This window comes from Cimex lectularius, unplaced genomic scaffold, assembly GCF_000648675.2.
Source record: "Cimex lectularius strain Harlan isolate CLEC.00 unplaced genomic scaffold, Clec_2.1 scaffold105, whole genome shotgun sequence".
In the NCBI taxonomy this organism is placed as follows: domain Eukaryota; kingdom Metazoa; phylum Arthropoda; class Insecta; order Hemiptera; family Cimicidae; genus Cimex; species Cimex lectularius.
In genome coordinates this window covers 342,055-361,770 of record NW_019394178.1, presented here as the reverse complement: position 1 = coordinate 361,770, position 19,716 = coordinate 342,055, and the positions used below count along the sequence as shown (strand labels likewise).

At 33.8% G+C, this 19,716-nt stretch overlaps 1 protein-coding gene across 1 annotated transcript in view; it reads right to left on the bottom strand.

Moving 5' to 3' along the window:
• Positions 1-357: 357 nt before the first annotated feature.
• LOC106664846 (glypican-6) overlaps positions 358-19,716 on the bottom strand; it is a 60,474-nt gene continuing 41,115 nt past the window's right edge. Inside the window, exons 2-9 of the mRNA XM_014390871.2 lie at positions 8,491-8,646; positions 3,618-3,852; positions 3,397-3,553; positions 3,173-3,338; positions 2,981-3,111; positions 2,648-2,916; positions 2,415-2,590; positions 358-2,352 (exon numbers count right to left, since the gene is read on the bottom strand). Of these exons, the coding sequence (XP_014246357.1) occupies positions 2,030-2,352; positions 2,415-2,590; positions 2,648-2,916; positions 2,981-3,111; positions 3,173-3,338; positions 3,397-3,553; positions 3,618-3,852; positions 8,491-8,646 (1,613 nt within the window). The 3' untranslated portion in view covers positions 358-2,029. The remainder of the gene's footprint in view (positions 2,353-2,414; positions 2,591-2,647; positions 2,917-2,980; positions 3,112-3,172; positions 3,339-3,396; positions 3,554-3,617; positions 3,853-8,490; positions 8,647-19,716) is intronic.

The following is a 19,716-nucleotide window of genomic DNA, read 5'->3' as shown; positions in this document are numbered from 1 at the left end:
TAAATAAAAGGCATAACACATTGTATAAAAAGTGTAGTTATATTTTGTTATTAAATATTTTAGTTTTTTACACATTTGAAATATTATTTTATGTACAAAAATAACAAAACGTTACTGCTATTACTAAAGGACATTTTGTGTGTGCTTTTAAATTTTTGGATATGTACAGATTCGTTTGTAAAAATATTGAATATTTTACAAATATCACGTTTGCCTAAATTAATTAAATCATCACGCAAATATAAGTTGTTGAATTGTACGATTGCTCTTATCTCAATTAGGACACTTATTGAATTTTTACACTTTTACAGTTCATTCTCTCAAATTAAACATTGAAATGGCAATAGTAGTTGTTGAAAAAAAAAAAAAAAATGAAATTTGTAGGAACAAAAGAGGATTACGTTCAAATTTACAAAATTGGGTCCAAAACTGAATTCATTTACAAAAAAACTATATTCACAATTACAAACAAAATGGGTAAAAATGTTCAAAATACATTACATTTTAAAGATTATATAAATGTATATAAATGCAACCACTCAAGGGGCCAATAAAATCAAAAATATTTACATATACATACACACACTTACAATATTCTCAGAGCATTCCTTAATATCTATTATTACAATTATTTATCACTTTTTTTATATTTTAGAACATATATTACAAATAAAAAATAAATACGACTAGCCAAAAACATAGTGTTTTAAGTTTATATATTTAGTATTTATTGGGGGGTACTTGTTTTTTAAATAATGTCGCTTTTTAGAACCTAGGAAATTCCAGATTTCAAGTTTAAATGCTGCCAAACTATCCGAAATGAAATTAATACACAAAAATTATATGTTATTATCTATATATACATTTAAATAGTGCGTTGTTATTAGTGTTGGGTTATTACTCATAAGCAGTTAAAAACCTTTCCCATTTGCATAAAAACAATTTTCAAAGCCAGTACTCCGGTCAACAAGTGTCTTAAACCTAAATGAGACAACTCCCTAAAATACTTCGCATAAACAAAAAATTATAACACGAAGCAAAATAAATTAAATCATAGCACCCACCTACAACACAAATCTTCGCTATCAATTGCTGAGGGAAATTTAATTTAATCCTATTAAGTACTAAATAAATCCATGGGTTGGCCAAGTTTATGTACGTATAATAGCAAAATTGTAATTGAGTTTGTTACAACAAAAAAATCATATTCAAACTGGATTTTGTTTTTATAATTTTTTTTCTTCCGTTTGATGAGAGATCCATTTCCAGATGGACGGACTTCTTTGAAATTGATTTTTTTAAATGTTTACAATCTTGATATTGGTTGAAAGGCGATCTTCAAAATTAGAAAGCACTTCAAAATTTTCAAATTTACGATAAAAATGTCTATGTGGACCAACAAAATTTATCGGGTGGGCTTGTACTGCTAGCCTTGCAATATGAGAAAAATTATTGGTCTTTCTGTAATAAACATCTCAGACACTGATTCAAAAGGACTAGGAATTCATTTATCAAAGTAAGTATAAAACTGTAAAATAAAAAATAATCTTTGAAATCAAACTGTTGATGTAAATCATGTATGAATCAACAGTGTAATTTTTAAAACAGTTATTTTTGATTCTTTAAAAATTAGATTAATAATTTTCTTGTTTTATTCATTTTTGGTCAATACAATTTTAGACTAGGTGATGAACAAGAATTTTATGGTTTATATATTTTTGCTGCTACTTTAATTTGGTGTGAAAAAAGTAGTTTTGTTTGATAGGGATGAAGTGAGTTAATTTAATGTTTGCTAAATAATAACAAATCAAAAAATTTGGCACAGCCATATAAGCAATTTCCATTTGATTTTACTAGGTGCTGATGAATTTTTCTGATAGCTTTGCACAGCCATAAACTTAATGATGTAAAAAAATATTTTAACAGCTATCCGTTTAGATGAAAAACTATAAATTTACGTTTCTAAACCTTTTTCAAATAATAATTAAATACAGTCTTGATGCGTTTAGTTTCAATTTATATAGTTTTTTCACTGCCACAATTCACTAAATGCGTTGCCAATCCAAATCATGACTATGGGCATAATGTATGCAAATAGGACCTTATTAACAGAATTATTAGAGGCACTACTTCTTTCAGATGTCCTATTATATGTTGCTTTTCCTGCATCAGGTATTGGGTAGAGTCGATTGTCCTCTTCATTGATTCGTGGAAGTTCAGGCTCGACTGGGTGGTCTGTCGGAGGATGGACATTTGAATTTGGATAGTGGGGAAACATGCCGGAACCACCATCACTCGAATCTTCATCATCAGGTCCATATCCGGAGCCACTTCCAGATCCGAAGGTTTCTTCTAAAAATTAAACAAACAAAAATTAGTTTGTAAAAACAAATTTAATGCAAATTATATAATACCTGTATCTATCCATTCGACATCCATTCCCATATAAGCAGTTTTTAGTTTATTTGCTATTGCATTTAATGCATAAATCTGCTCATTTACTAAACTGTTGGGCTGATGGATGTCCACCATGACTTCAGGGTTGTTGACTTGATTCGGCATCCCATCACCAACATTCGGCTTACTGTATCTAAAAATTAACAAAAATTAGTTTGAATAAAGAGTTAATATTCTCAGTAGTACACACTTGTCATTTTTCTCTCCATTCCAACAGTTTTCTTGAGCTTGAGTGACTGTCGTTCCGCACATGTGATAAGGCAACTTTTGCCAAAAGTTTTTCGTTTCTCGAATCTTGCTCCTTGTGTCTTTGATAACTTTTTCAAGCCCGTCGACAGGCACCTGTTGTTTCTTTCCTTTACCGTCAGTATCAAATTTGAGAGTTTCAAACTGTATTTCCCCTGTTCCTCTCCTCCTTCTTCTTTTTCCAAGAACCGGCTTGCCGCAACTGCTGAAAACCTACAGAAAATAATCAGTAATTGTAGTGATTAATTGCAATCCATTGAATCAAAAATAAAGTTACCTTCTGTGAAACAGGCTGGGCATTTTCTTGGAAATTCATGATCGCATCTGATATTTTCAAGTTTATCGGCTCCACGACCATTTCTATATTGAAAGGTCCTAAAAGACGTTCGATAACCCTATCGAGTTGAGCTGTAAAACAAAATATGTTATACTAAACCAATCTAATATTGAAAATAAACCTCAAACTTACTTATGAATAAATTCCATGAAGTATCAAACTGTGAATGATATGCAAGACAGCCTTTCATTACATTTGTACAATAATTTGAACAGGGTTTCAACTCTTTGAGACCACTGCAAGCAGGACACTGTGTCATTTTGGCCACTGCTCTGTTACATGATGCAGTCATAGCAAGCTAAAACATAAAAATTATTTATTATATTGTTTACAACTAGAATATAGTTTTAACTAACATTTTGTATGTTGTTGACTATATTTCCAGCGAGAGTTAGTGACTGGACGAAAGTCCTAGTTGCCACGAATGATCTTTTCAATTGGTTCGTCAGCTTGCTTGGAACATCTCCAAATGGCTTCAACTCCCTCATCTTGTCTGTCACACACTCTAAATACCTTTAAAAAAAAAAATTAAAAAATTATTACTGAAGAATTTAAATTGGGGAAAAAATTGTCTTACTTGTTGTCAAAATGGTACTGTGCGTTCAACACGGTGAACATTTTTTGATACAGCGTACTGAAAAAGTTGTCCATCGTTTCAGTTAAATCAACTTGACCACGGGCGTAGTACTTTTCCAGCTCGATGAAAAGATCCGTGAAGACATAAGAATTCTGTTCATATATAATGCCATAAGTCCTTTTGAACATATCATGAAAATCGGTTTTTGCTTTTGCCATCATCTCCTTGAAAATTACTGAAAAAAAAAGATAATATAGATCAAAACTATCATTTGGTTCTTGTGATTTTTTTCTGTTATGTGTAGCAAACTGACTTCTTTTGTAACAAAAAATGAGACTTGTCCAGGGGTATATCAGAATCCAAATTCTTGAGAAATTAAGAACCGTCCACCAGAAATAATTTGGAAGAAGGGTTTTTCACCATTGATAAAAAAAATTGTAGGTGGATGACACAATGGGCAATGGGGCAAAACAGGAACTAATCCAAGCTATTTTTTCTCCTGGATAGAACAAAATCCACGATCCATAACCAGAACAATGGAACACGATTCCGTGAGGGGTAGAAGGGTCAATTTCACATTTAAGCAATGACCTCCCATTAGAATATGGCGTAGGAGGGAAGAAAGGCATTTTTACTGGAATCTCCACAAACAAATAACTAATTCAGCCAGCACCCTCTTGGCCAGATGACTCCTTTACTGTTTTCTTTTCCATATTTGGCTCCAAGATGTTTACCTTACTTCGTTTAAAAACACAAACAATCCAGTTTGATCGAAGGCATCCTACCGTTAATGCCGAGTTATTTGGGGTTTAAAGGGAAAAAGTATCCGGGATCGCGTCTTCCCCCAGGCTGATGTTTTCATATCTGACAATTGAAGTTATATTAAACAGGTCAAAATATACAGACGGCAAAAATAGCCATACAGAGGTGATATATTTGGATCTAAAAGTTTAATTTAACCCAATTACTCGCGGAACCCAACGATATTTTATATGGAAGACCGAACAATGGCCAAGTGTCGTTAGTCATCGACGAGTCGATATCTGAGGCTTAATCTACAGATAATTCCTCCTTAATTACAAATATAACACGATCGACCAATTCGATAAGCAAACAACCAAGTGTTTTATTTGTAAATATAATATTTATCGTAAATAAATCTATCGTAGTTCAGCGAGGCTAAGAAAAACGTAAAACAAGATTTAAAAAGCCTATGCTTAGACATACAGCTATTATATGGTATCAATAAGTATTTAAATAATTTAAAACTTTAATGAGATCCACGGTTAATTATGCTACAGATGTATTTTTCATTCAGAAAAATTTGGGTACGACCATCTTGGGTGTCAAGTTCGTGATGAAACTACTCAAAATAGTATGCTCTTTAAGGGGTACTCTTAAATATTAGAAACAGATAAATCTAAATTGTTGATGGTGTGACAAGTTGAAGATTTCTTTCGTGGATAACTTCATTGGCGTCAGAATCGTGAAATGGCAGAGATTTAAAAGATTGCAAGTTTTAAATTTTGTTTTCTCAAGAAGATCGATTCCTTTATAAACAAATATAGTGAAGGTGGAAAAGAAAACTGGATTCTTGATTTTTTTTTTTCTAATGTATGGCTGTACATGTCCTTCTGTATACCTATATTTTCGTCGTCTGTATATTTTGACCTGTTTAAATTAAATTTTTTTAAATTAATTTTTTTTAGATATTCCCATTAGAAAATTTATTTCTGGTAGAAAAAAACAAAACAAAGGGGAAAGCTGACTGATCGTTTTAAAATTCAAATAATAATAAACCTCGGTGAACCGCTTATGGGGTTGTCCATTTACAGAAAAATTAGGTAAGGTCTTTTTTAGGCCAGAGTTTTAGAAGTCTTCAATTTCTTACAAATCAATATCAAGGATAAAGTATTTATTTATTTTTGTGGTATATTTTCTTTACATATTGCTACCTTGAAAAATACAGAACAAAGTGAAAGCACGCCAATTTTTAACATTTGGCATCGAAAATAAGCACAAAATGCAAGAACAAGTTGCTCTCCCTAAGTGAATTTTTCCATTTACAGAAATCAGGATAAGACCGTCTCGATACTTGGGTGGCAGACCTTTAACCGACAGAAATTTAACATATTGCTTTTTCTGAATTGACTTTAAACGGCCGAGTTATCGGTTACTTTTTCATCTGCTTATAAAAAAAATTTATTCAACTAAACTCGTTTTAGAAGAAATTATAAGATTTTTTTCGATCGAACAGCTAAATATTATTATATATCAAGTGAAAAGTCATTTGATTATTATATATAGTATATATTATACAGTACTATAATATAGTAATATATACTATAATAATACTTTTTCAAGNAATTTCAACGGTGCTATTAGATTTTCAGAGAAATGTTTAGATTAAAAGATATCACGATTTTCCGACGCCAGGACGTGATATCTTTCAAAATCGATAAAAAGCGAAATTACTCTGAAATGGTTGAGAATCGGACCATGGACAATATGAACTTTTTTGTTCATTTTAGGGTGAAGAATCTACTGGAGAAGTTTGTAGCACGAGTAGCAATTCACCCTGTATATATATACTACATTATACTACTATTATACATTGCTACATATATATATTATACATTAATAAAGACTTAATCATTACTAAAGACATTATTTGTCATAATTTCATAATTATTTGAAAAATGACTGTTTTAATATAGACGGGGTAGACCCTTGACCCACTGCTAAATATTTTTTTCATTTGATGTAATTTCATAATTATGTGAAAACTGACTATTTATAATATGGACGGGCATTGTATCTTGGATTAATTGTTTAGTATTACATACAACTTCTATCGCCGATAATATAATTTAACGAGCATGTTCTACTTTGGAAACTGAATAAAAAAGGTAAGTAAACAGTTTTTTAATATTTAATTGAAAATAATACCTAAAGATGTAATTAGTTCTCGAGAAACTTGATCGCTTTATACTTGGGTATCGGCATCCTTATTTCTCTTTCTAATTTGTAATTAAGCCTTGAGCAATTAAGAGTTTAATCATTACTAAAGAACGTACTTAAATTCTTACCATCAAACTTTTGGGCCCTGTTGTTTACAAGGGGGCTAAGGTTCCCAAGGGTCTGCGACAAATTGGCAGAAAATAACGTAAAAGTTGTTTTTGGCTCAACGTAATAAAAAAAAATTGCGGTTCTTTCGGTCCACTGTTAAATATCTTTTCATTTGATGTCATAATTTCATACTTATTTGAAAAACGGCTATTTACAATATGGCGGGCATTGTATCTTGGATTAATATATATCACATACAACTTTTTTCGCCGATAATATAATTTAACGAGTACGTTCTACTGTGGAAACTGAATCACAAAGGTAAAAAAACAGTTTTTAATATTTATCAAAAAATAAACCTAAAGATGTAATTAGTTCTCGAGAAACTTGATCGCTTTATACTTGGGTATCGGCATCCTTAACCGGCAGAAATTCTTCTCATTTCTATTTTCAATTTGTTATTAATCGTTGGGCAATTAAGAGTTTAATCATTACTGAAGAACTTACTTATATTCTTACCATCAAACTTTTGGGCTCTTTTGTTTAGAAGGGGCTCAGGTTTCCAAGGTTTTATTTTTTTTTTTTTTCCAACGAAATTAGTTAAATTTTTCGACCGACAGCTAAATATCTTTTCAGTTTATGTTTGTTATCATAATTATGTTAAAAAATTACTATTTACAATATTTACGTGCATTATGTCTTGGGTTAATTTTTCAGTATCTCCTACACCTTTTACCGGCGAGAAAATAATTTACTAGCGTGTTTTTTCTTTGCAAATTAAAAAAGTAAATAAAAATAAAAGGTAAATAAAAGTAAATAAAAAAATAAAATAAAAGGTGTCCAAGGGGTTTTTTTTGGTTCAACGAAATTAGATGAATTTTTCGACCGACAGCTAAATATCTTTTCAGTTTATGTTATAATTTCATAATTATGTTAAAAAATGACTATTTACAATATTTACGTGCATTATGTCTTGGGTTAATTTTTCAATATCTCCTACACCTTTTACCGGCGAGAAAATAATTTACTAACGTGTTTTTTCTTTGCAAATTAAAAAAGTAAATAAAAGTAAATAAAAAAATAAAATAAAAGGTTTCCGAGGTTTTTTTTTTTTTTTTGGTTCAACGAAATTAGATGAATTTTTTGACCGATAGCTAAATATCTTTTCAGTTTATGTTATAATTTCATAATTATGTTAAAAAATGACTATTTACTATATTTACGTGCATTATGTCTTCGGTTAATTTTTCAATATCTCCTACACCTTTTACCGGCGAGAAAATAAATTACTAGCGTTTTTTTTCTTTGCAAATTAAAAAAGTAAATAAAAATAAAAGGTAAATAAAAGTAAATAAAAAAATAAAATAAAAGGTTTCCAAGGATTTTTTTTTTTTTTTGGTTCAACGAAATTAGATGAATTTTTTCGACCGACAGCTAAATATGTTTTCAGTTTATGTTATAATTTCATAATTATGTTAAAAAATGACTATTTACTATATACATGCATTATGTCTACGGTTAATTTTTCAATATCTCCTACACCTTTTACCGGCGAGAAAATAATTTACTAGCGTGTTTTTTCTCTGCAAATTAAAAAAGTAAATAAATGAACATTATTTAATCGAAAATAATCCGAGAGATTTTGTTATTCGAGTTTGTTATTTCAAATACAACAACTCAGCCGTTTAATACGTATCTGCCTCCTTAAGCGCCAGAAATTCTCCTCCTTTCTCTTTCTAATTTCTATTTAAGCCTTGGGCAATTAAGATATTAATCATTACTAAAGAAATTATTATATTCTTACCATCAAACTTTTGTGCCCTGTTGTTTAGAAGGGTGCTCAGGTTCCCAAGGGTCTGCGACAACGTGGCAGAAAATAGCTTCTTGCTGTGGTAGCCGAGTAGCTGCTGCATTCCTTCCGAGCAGCACGGCCCTTCGCCGCACACCATAAACAAATCAACTGAAACAATAAATTATTATATTAAAACCAATTTTTTAAAAAATATATGGATCTTTCCTATCATTAGCATGGGATTAGTGTATGTAAAGTTCTCCAGGATTTTTTTCCCTCAAAAGGTATTTGTTCTTGTGGTCGTAAAAAACAAAAAGCATAAAAGAACTAAAATAAAGTACATAAACCTATCTACGGTACATTAAATAAAGGGACGAACGGTCGGTAGCGCGCGTGCGTTCGAGGTCATATAAAGAATAGGTATTTTATTATCCCGACTTTACTTATCTAATCTCTATTTTTTATTGCTGCGTCAAGTCAATACGAGATGTTGACCGATAAAGAGAAAGTAGTGACTTTAAGCCTAGGAATATTATAATTCGAAATTCAACTTTATGCATGATGACTGTTCTTTCGAGAATATTTTAAATATAGCAGAAAAACATTTTCTTTTGTTTTTATAAATAGTTTTATGACCAAACTAAACCCGACTTTAAATGCCATAAAAGCTCTGGCCAGACGATCAAATCGCTTTTTTATAGTTTAATCGACCGTAATAAACAAAACAAAAACGGCTATAAAATGTAAATTTCGTTTAAAAAGATATTCACGACAATCTGTCGGTAAGTGTAGAAAATAGGAAAAATCTTTTAACTACGATTATATAAATTTATGGGAAATGACTAGTATAAATTAAAAATAGTCAATTCACACTTCAGTTGGATCATTTTTTATGTTAACAAGACTTATAAATTGTTAATTGTTACAACCAGCACAATACCTCATCAAAATTTCTCTTTCTCGTCCATACAAACATCGATTTTAATATTTTTCAAATAATAAGCAAAATCGGTGAAACATCTTCCAGAAGCAACTAAAAATCGGGTGGAAAGCACAACCTACAATCCGAAATACTACAAAATTGTTCATTATATTGAATGGCACAATTACAGAGAAAACAAACATTTTTAGTGAGTAGAAATACTTTGATTGAATATAAAAAATATATTTTGCATTGTATAAATTCACCTTTTTCCACATCCTATATGTATTTGTTAAATTTAAACAATGTTTGTAAATCCCAGGCCCTGAAGATGATCTCAATAAAGGTCGAAACGTTGGCACGATAAAGAAAATGTTTTTCTGAAGCCTACATCACACCAGACCGCATCTCAGACCAGACCGATTTCTAAATAATATTGTTCATTATTCACTCGGTTAGGAGTGCGATAAAGTAGAGAAAACATCAGAAACCACCAGGCTTGGTCGGACTATCGAGTCTTATGCTGTGAAGAACAAAAACAAAAAACCGTGCGTTTTTGGTCTGCTTATTTTTGCCATACTCTTCTTGGGCTTTCCTCATAGAAGGGAGAAATTTCAGTTAGTCTTTTTAGCTTCTTGAGCGCACTAAGTAAGGTTTTTTGAACAATGTACCTTGCCCATCGCCTCTCTTTTTAACATTGGAGTCCATAATCATCAAAGATGAAAACTATATATATATATATAGAGAGAGAGAGAGAGAGAGAGAAAGAAAGAAAGAAAGAGAGAGAGAGAGAGAGAGAGAGAGAGAGAGAGAGAGAGAATGTTAGATATATAGAGATAAATAGATAGAGATTATATATATCTATCTTTCTTTCTCTACATTGTCCAAATTGATCCAACTATGACGAAAATTATTGCATATTTAGAGCAGAAAAAGAAAAAAACCTTGAGTTCTTAGTATTTGAGTTAAATTACTCAAAATTTTGTATGTAGTAATGTGTGGTGATTAGTGACCGTTAGTCCATAATTATTCAGAAATCGTGATTTGATTGAATATAAAAAATATATTTTTTTGCTTTGTATAAATTCACTTTTTTCCACATTCTACATGTATTTGTTAAATTTAAACAATGTTTGTAAATTCCAGGCCCTGAAGATGATCTCAATAAAGATCGAAACGTTGGCACGATAAAGAAAATTTTTTTCTGAAACCTACATCACACCAGACCGCATCTCACGATTTCTGAATAATTTTGTGTGTAGTCTTTTACAAGTTGAGGACATTTCAGCTTTATCTAAGCTCAGAATTCAGTGATGGCTAAAAAAGGCCAGACGTGAAACCTGATCAGTCCAAAAGGCAATAATCGTTCTAGTAGGGCTGTTAAGGCGTTTAATTTTATTTTAAAAAGCTGCTGCTCAGTGTTGTGTATCGTCGAGAGTTTGTTCACCCACTCTCTTCCTCGTTGTTGTTTGCAAACAACATTCATCAGTGGGGAGGCTTTTGTTTTTGTTCCGACCACCAAGACCAAACAAGACGTCAATTTAACAGGATGTAAAAGGAAGAAATCTGTCCACCGTTGATTTACGGCGATTTGTAAACAAAATCTTTTCTAGGCTTCGGGGAAAGGATTGAGGTTTTTTTAAACCAGTCTTCGTTATTGTCTTCTGCCATGGAAGAGGCTTGACACAGATCTTTGACGCTTTAAGTGCCTCCTCGAGAAAAGCTTTGATAGGTGAATTTTAAATAAGCGCCTTCTTTTAAATCACTTGTTTAAAAAAAATATTTATAAATGAAGTAATCTGAGAATAGCGTGGAACTGGCTTAAAACGATCGATAACGAAATATTCATGAATATTCATCGTGACAATTGACGGGTTCCAAATTCAAACAAACACGGCAACAAACACGCCAAGAACCACCACTGCATTAACAAAATTCCTTCAACTTCTTCATTTCTTTAACATCCACCAGCTGCGATTTTTTCCTTCCTCGCATGTTTAACACGATCAGTATTTAAAAAAATTAAAAATTAAAAAAACGTTTACGACCTTCTTTCCCAAATCCCTCAAATTAACGATGCGATAAATTTTACGACTTCTTGTGAAGATTTCTTCATCGCATTATGACTTCAAGTTAGCTTTAATAACGAGACAAACATCCTCCTCGTAATCTCTTTTGGAAAATCCATCACACGCAGGAAATACGGGACGGGAAATAAAGATTGACACGACTATTTGTTAACACACCCCCTTGGAATTAATTTATCAATTTCAGTTCATTTACGACGATCAACCCGTTTGAAATTTATTTATTTTTTTAAATCGAAAAGCTACGATTATAATTTTTCAACAGTGATATCTCAGTTTTTATGAGTAATTTTTAAGACGGTCTAATCTCCAAGGTTTATTGTGAAAAAGTATTATCAGCTCGTTGGATTATCTGCAGTTCCGGCATCATCCCTGAAATTATCTCACTTCAATCTTAATAAACACAATAAATCAATTATAATACAATAATTGGATGTAATTTTATTTAAATGTGACAAAATAACAGGGTATTTGTACGTTAAGCCCAATGGAAAGTCGTGGGAAGAGTTTAATTTCATTTTTCATAATATTCCAGGCCCAACGGCTTTCTTTCTCACGCGAATTAAAATCCAATAAAGTCTTCTACGACGAGAAAAAATGTCTCGAAGGAAATAAAAGCTTAATGAGTCAAACCTAACGAATATCAACCTTTCACTCACAACGAAAAAACCTAATAGAATTTTTAACAAAATAAATACAACATTAATTTTTCGGATTTAATTTAATTATTCGGAAATCGTGAGATGCTGTCTGGTGTGACGTAGGTCTCAGAAAAACATTTTCTTTTTCGTGCCCACGTTTCGATCTTTATTAAGATCATCTTCAGAGCTCAAAGTGTTAGTTTTTCTGCATAATTGTGCCATTCTTGCGTGTCGTGTTGAGAGTGGACCCACCACACATTAATTTTATTGATTAATTCGATATTTCGCCTATAACATATACTAGATGAAATCACAGACTTACTATTATAGATGGTGGAAAGCCGAAACGAATCAAGCCAGTATCAAAATCAATCATGCATTCCTGGATTTTTCATATTAGATGACAATGAGAAGTTTATACAAATATGTTGTGAAGATTGCAAAATTTTTAAGGATATCTTCATTTCTTATAGGGTTCTGGGGGGGGGGGGGTGATGAACCTGTAGATTGGTTGTGTCTTTTAGTTCTACTGATAGCCCGACAGACCAAAATTATCGCAAACGACGAAACTTGTTTGTTTGAACGATGTGAAAATTTTGTAGATATGAAAGGTCAATGTTTATGAGAATATTACGATTATCAATGTCAATAATATAATTGTTATTAAACATATTGTGAATTTTTCGATTTACAAAGGAATCATTCAAAAATTATGTTCAAATGTTTCGATAACATGACAAATGATATGTACTTTAACGCTCAAATTTAAACGGAAATCGCACTGAAAAATGAGGTTCTTTCGTTTTTAAAGCAAGTTTAAAAAAATCTAAATATATTATCAGGTCTTACGTATGTTTTCATATTCTATGAAATTTAACATAAATGATATGTAAAATGTTGTGGATATTTGTTTTTCTATTAATTGAATTACCTTAGCGTGGCTCTCGACTCGGAGACCCCCCGCGGTCATGAGTTCGATTCCCACCACCCCCTGGAATTTCTAACCCTGACCCCCAAAATTATTCTGATCATTGTCTAGCACTCTGGCTAACAAGCAAGAACGAAAGCCATAAAAGAATACAGAGTAATAAAGCCACAAAAATATGTTTAAAAAAATTGACTGTACGAAAATACTAAATTTACTATTAAAATACTAAATACTAAATGGCTAAAGAAAGCCAAACTATAACTGTTTTTCCTAGTAACACATAATTTATAATGTTTTTTGCTGATGTGTCAATTTTCTATGAAGTGAGGTTTTATGGTTACGCTTTAGTCCGAAACAGACATTAAAAGGTTGATGTGTTAAACGTTGAAGGGCAAAATAAATTGAAACGATAATAATTGCATGGCTTTACTTCAATTAACGCTTTAATTTTTAAACTTACTCAACAAGTTGTGGTCATTGGACGTGAAAATATTAAATAATTACGTGAGATCCATCATTTATATGCCTCAATCCGCGACTTTGTCCCTATTCTCGCCTGTCAACACTCACTTTGTGGATTGGACACAAAGAACAACCACTGGATGAGAAATACGGACCGGCGAGAATAGGCGGACCAACCTTGTCGAACAAACAGCTGTTTTCATCACATTTCAACTCTAATAGTTCGGTGACTATAATTCTTCAGGTCAAGAATTGTTATCATAAGCGGCCATTTTTAAAAACGATGGTTCTCTATGAGATAATTAAGAGTCACCTCTATTTTATAAAAATAGTTCTTTTGTAATGACTTGTGTTAATGGGTCGTTTTAATTTCCTTTTGTACAGTTTTTTTTGGCTTAACACCCTCTGCCCTTTACCCTTAAGGGAAATTAATAATAGAAAAAAAAGGTCGATACCGCGGGGAAAACCGTTCTGAGCCAAAGAAAAAATCCTCTAATGATTCAAAACCCAGGAATCTCAAATGCATTCCATAACGTTTTCCTCTTTTCTTTTCAGGGGCCCGGCGGGTCCTTCGCCTTTCCGATTGTATACCTGGGAGACGTGAGTCTAGCACGGTGGTCCCGGGTTAATAGTCCATTATTACAGATCTCGTGTCTCCCATCTGACGAGATAATTACGACTCGCTAATACAATTGAACTCGCTCTCGAAATGGCCGGACTATGACTTAATTTTCATAATCAATCCCCACCCTCGGGGCCCGAGATAAGCCCTTGTGGCCGTAATCCCACAAAAACCAAAAAAAGTGTTTACGTGCGTAAATATTATTTTAATGACATTAATGGATCTAACCTTTCTAAAAAGTTATTAAATTCACTAGTTTCGTGGTCCGCGTCCGCTTGACCAACTAATATCATACAATTAATTAAGGTTTTTAGTTGAGATAAAAAAGTCAATATGGTACGAGCGGGATTCGAACCCACGATCTTCGGCTTGATACGCCGCTGCTCTACCACTTGAGCTATCGTGACCTCTTTCTAAAAAGCTCTTGTGGTAAATCGAGGTAAATCTATAGATGGTGGCAATGATGGATAGTAAATAGAAAAATAATAAATTTTAAATTAATCTATAACCACCTTTAAAGTATTGATTTTACCCTTTCTCGATAGACTTTTCAAATTGTTACTATCATTTCAATATTGAATATTTTTTTAACTCTATAAGTCTGTTATCCGTGGTATTTCGTATTATATATTTTTTATAAACACCCTCACAAGCCTAAAAAACAAATAGAAGCGAGTCGGGTCCTGGCCCGAGGGAACATTTATTGATTAACAGTCTCTTCCCCTCTTTCGGAGGATGCAGCATGACTGCAGCTTCCTCCGAGAATAAAATGACCTACCCCCGGGTGACAATCGCCAGATGTGTAAATGTGGAAAACCTTCCGATTTCCACGAAGGAAATTTAGCGTTTAAAACAAAATTTTAAGAAGTACTTGGGTCTTTGGTCGAAAGTCGTCCAAGAGATATCTAAGTCTTCAATGTCTTGTTCGTCCTTTTTGATGAAATAAATGACAGTTAAATACATATAGAGTAACCGTTTATTCATTATAATTTTAAACAATTACGCTGTTTAAACAGACAAAACATAAACTCCTAACAATATTTTTAAAGAAAATTTATCGATAATAACCACAGGAGTGATTAATCTGCATAGTATTCAAGTCTAGAATATAAATACATGTTTAATAGTTTTAAATTAGGCTAGTGTTATTTTTATTACTAGTATATTTAAAAGGCGTTTCAAATGAGGTCGTTTCACTCCCCAACGGATATACATCAATTAACTCCCTTAAAACTATGGGACATCCCCTCCTGTGAGTCAAACATCCATTTGACTTATACAACCGCCGTTTAAGTCCATTCATTGTTGGATTGGAAAAGTTCGAAGCAAGATAAAATCAAAGATTTTTGGTCAAATTTTACATTTTATTTTAAGCGTGAAGATCTTGGCTTTATTATATGGCTAGATAAAACTTGCCTTCACAACCTCGATGTTCCGTAAAAGCTATGAAATCTATTCCTTATATACACATCTGCCCCCATCGTCCTGGCATCCTCGCGTTCAAAATTTGCATTTAATGCGACCTCCCAACATGGAATATACCCTTTTTCATCATTTGAGGGCTTCGCTCTTTAGTTTGTACTATTTTATAAATTGAGGCCATCGATGGTTCGCATACACTTTAACCCTCGCTAAATAAGGCTGTGAAAAACAACATTACCGATTAATGCTAACCAAGAGATTTAAACTCATCTCTCATCGTAAAATATCAAATAGACAAAATCGATAAATTCTGTCTGGTGGTTCCCACGCTTGAAACTTATCTTTAAAGACCTAGAGGAAAATGATAAGATTGTACATATGATTATGAAAAAAAACTACCTAGACATCCCTGTCTAGCTTTCTTCCTTTTTTTATCATATTTTTCTCTACCTTTGTGAGCTTTTTCGAGGTTTAGCCTTCCCTCTCTCTCACTCACTCTCTCTCCTACACACACACACACAGAGAGAGAGAGAGAGAGAGAGAGAGAGAGAGAGAGAGAGAGCAAGACAGAGAGAGAGAAAAAAAACACTCACTCTCTCTTTCACTCTTTCTCTCAGTCAGTCACTCACTCACTCTCTTTCCTCTCTTTCTCTCTCTCTCTCTCTCACTCACACACATTCTCTCTGTCACTCATACACTCACTCTCTCTCTAACTCTCTCTTTCTTTCTCTGTTTCAGTCACTCACTCACGCACTCTTTTGCCCTCAATCACCCACTCTTTTTCCCTCAATCACCCACTCACTCGCTCTCTCTCCTCCCTTTCACTCTCTCTCACTCTCTCTCTCTCACACACACATATACTCTCTTTCTCTCAATCAGTAACTCACTCTCTCTCTGTATCTCTCAGCCACTCACTCTCGCACTCTTTTTCCCTCGAAAACCCACTCACTCTCTCCTCTCTTTCTCTCTCTCTCTCTCTCTCTCTCTCTCTCTCTCTCTCTCTCTCTCTCTCTCTCTCTCTCTCTCTCTCTCTCTCTCTCCCTACCGTCTCTCTCACACACATATACTCTCTTTCTCTCAATCAGTCACTCACTCTCTCTCTGTATCTCTCAGCCACTCACTCACGCACTCTTTTTCCCTCGAAAACCCACTCACTCTCTCTCTGTATCTCTCAGCCACTCACTCACGCACTCTTTTTCCCTCGAAAACCCACTCACTCTCTCCTCTCTTTCTCTCACTCACTCACTAACTCTCCCTTTCTATACATCTCACTCTCTTTTCCTCCTCTTTTTGTGAGATTTTAAAAATTTATTTTTCTCTCTATACTTGTCCATATCCTCCTTTTCTCCCTAACTCTTTCTCACAATCTCCCTTACCTCTCTATTACCCCCTCCTTTCTCTGTCTTTGTCACAGTCTCTCTGTAAACATTCTATCTTTATCTACCCTCTATATTCTAAATTTAATTAATATTATGTTTACACCTTGAGTTGTACCTTACAACGATTGAGTTCGTTAATCATTAATCGGATTACGCCGAAACAATTTTTTGTTCGAATAGTCTTTTCAGCCTATTCCCGTGGGTAAGGTGGAAGCGTAATACTGTAATACTGAGCGCAATCAATTTCGTATTACAACCGTTGGAGAAAGATATATAGTGATGTTCCTAATGACCGATGTCGGTCACACGTTCAATCTTCATCTGGGCCCTAATGTGGCTCGACTCCTCTATCAATTTAGAATTACCTGTCAATTTTTTTTTCTAATATAAGCGAATGAATGTATCTCAGCGCGATTTTTCGCATTTGTATAATGATCAAACTGATATTGTTCAATTTCTTCATGGAAGTTTTGTTCGAGGGAGAGATATTTAACTTAACATATTAATTCATATATGTATTTAGTAGTCATAATTGACCGTATTAATTTTTAAGCTAATTATAGTTATTATCTGAGGTTTTGGGTTGAGATGAAAAAACTAGTGGCACGAGCGCAATTCGAACCCACGACCTTCGCTTACATTTAAATTAATGTAACTTACGAGATAACTTTGTCAAGTCAAAATCAGTAGTAAGTTGGCTATCTTTCTTCCTAGAGATACTTAAAGTTTCAAATCATTTCTGGTTAATCCATGAAAACACCACCCTTTACGGAGTTTGAAAGGTTGATTTTTCACTTATAGGGGCAAAATGTTTGCAATATGCCCCACCTCAGATTTGCAAAGGCCCAACGGAGACGACACAGGGGTTGAGGGCAATTTTCGAGCCCCCTTCCATTTTCAAAAGCCCCTCTTTGTCAATCAGATCAAAGCTTGCGGGCGCCGACAGCTAGGTCGGCTCCTACTTCCAATTTTTTTTTATAACCCCACCCCCAATAAAAGTGCGGACGGCAATATTTTCCTAACGGTCACGTTTTTCCATTTCCATGGACAGAACGTTTTTCGGTTTTCTTATTGCTGGAGATAAGCTTTTATTCAAGGAGCTTCATCGATCGCCCCCTTTCTGTCTTTTTAACTTTTTAAGGCTAACTGCTCTTAATGACTTCATGAAAATTTGATTTAATAAATAAATAAACGAAATGAAATAAAAATACTCTCGTTTTCTAAGTTTTAAGTCCGATTTCAAAAGACATTTCGACATATGTAGATCCAGGGTGTAGTATACTGCGCCCTTTGAGAGCTATTGTATCCCTCGTGCTCTGCCTAAAGCACATCGGTGAGTCCTATTTCATCAAGAAACTTGATTAGTAGGCCCAGTTTCAATGGTTGAAGCTCTTCTATAATCACATTATACATCCCAAAACATTTCTTCCTGCGGGCTAATGTGGCTCCGCAGTTTGTTAGAAAAATGTGTTGGTGTCTCTTCTGCCTCCTTGCAGAATCTGCATGTGCCATCTTGGATTATTTCAATTTTCTTTAAGTGTCCATTTAATTTGCAGTGTCCTGTTAGGATCCTATTAGGATTCGCAGTTTGTTCCTGCTTTCCTTGAAACATTCTGTAATTTCTTTCCTACCAAAATTGGTTAGAAGATTCTTGGATTGTCTGTGTCCAGTGAGTGAATTCCAAAGTTCCCTCATTTTCTTTTCGTCCTTCTGTCTGAGATACTCGTTGATAGTGTGGGTTCCTATGCCACAGAAGGGTTCAGGTCCTTTCAGCGGTGAAGCAGCCCCTTTTCTTGCAAGGGTGTCCGCTTTCTCGTTGCCTTCTACTCCCATGTGTCCTGAAACCCAGCAGAGGCTGACTTTATTCTGCGTACCTAGTATGTTTAGTTTGGTTTTGCAGTTCAGCTTGAACTAATGATATTTGAGCTTAGTGCTTTGATGGCTGCTTGGCTATCTGACATGATAGCTATATTCTTGTTTTTGTACCCTTTACTTAGGTTGAGTTGGGTACATCTTTCGATTGCATGAATATCAGGTTGGAAGATACTGGTGTGTTTTCCCATGGGTTCTGGGTATTTGGTTCCAGGTCCAAATACTCCTGCCCCTGTACCTTCTTGTGTTCTAGATCTGTGTACCAGAGGATGGTGCCATTTTTAAAAGAGTTGTTTCCCTCTCTTTCCCATTCTTTTTTGGTACCCAGGTTTATTCGGAAGTTTTGGTTAAATTCAAACATCCTGTTCATGTCGTCTCTTGGAGCCATGAGTGGCTGATCTTTCCATAGTTTATTGCTATCTCTCCATTCCTGTTGGAGGTTTCTCTTTAAAGTTTATGATGGTTTTCTGCGCTGTCTTATTACCATGTGATGTAGTGGGATTAATCCTAGTATTTTTTCCATGCTAATTGAAGGACATGTTCTCATTGCTCCCGTTAAGCAGATGCATGCAAGTCTCTGTTTTTTTGTGAGTTCTTTTCTTTCAGTTACTTGTTCTGCTTTATCAGTCCAGGCTATTGCTCCGTATGTAAGTAAAAGTCTTACTATCATGGTGTACATCCATATCAGGGTTTCCGGTCTGCATCCCCAGTTTCTTCCTGCTGTTCTTCTGCACACCATCAAAGCTCGTGTCGCCTTCATGATGGTAGAGCTGATGTGTTTCTTAAATGTTAATGTTTTATCTAGTGTGATGCCCAGATATTTGACTTCATTTTTTATTTCTATCACTGTGTTATTGAGTGTTATTTCCCTCATGTGATCAAGTTTCCTTTTCCTGTAAATGC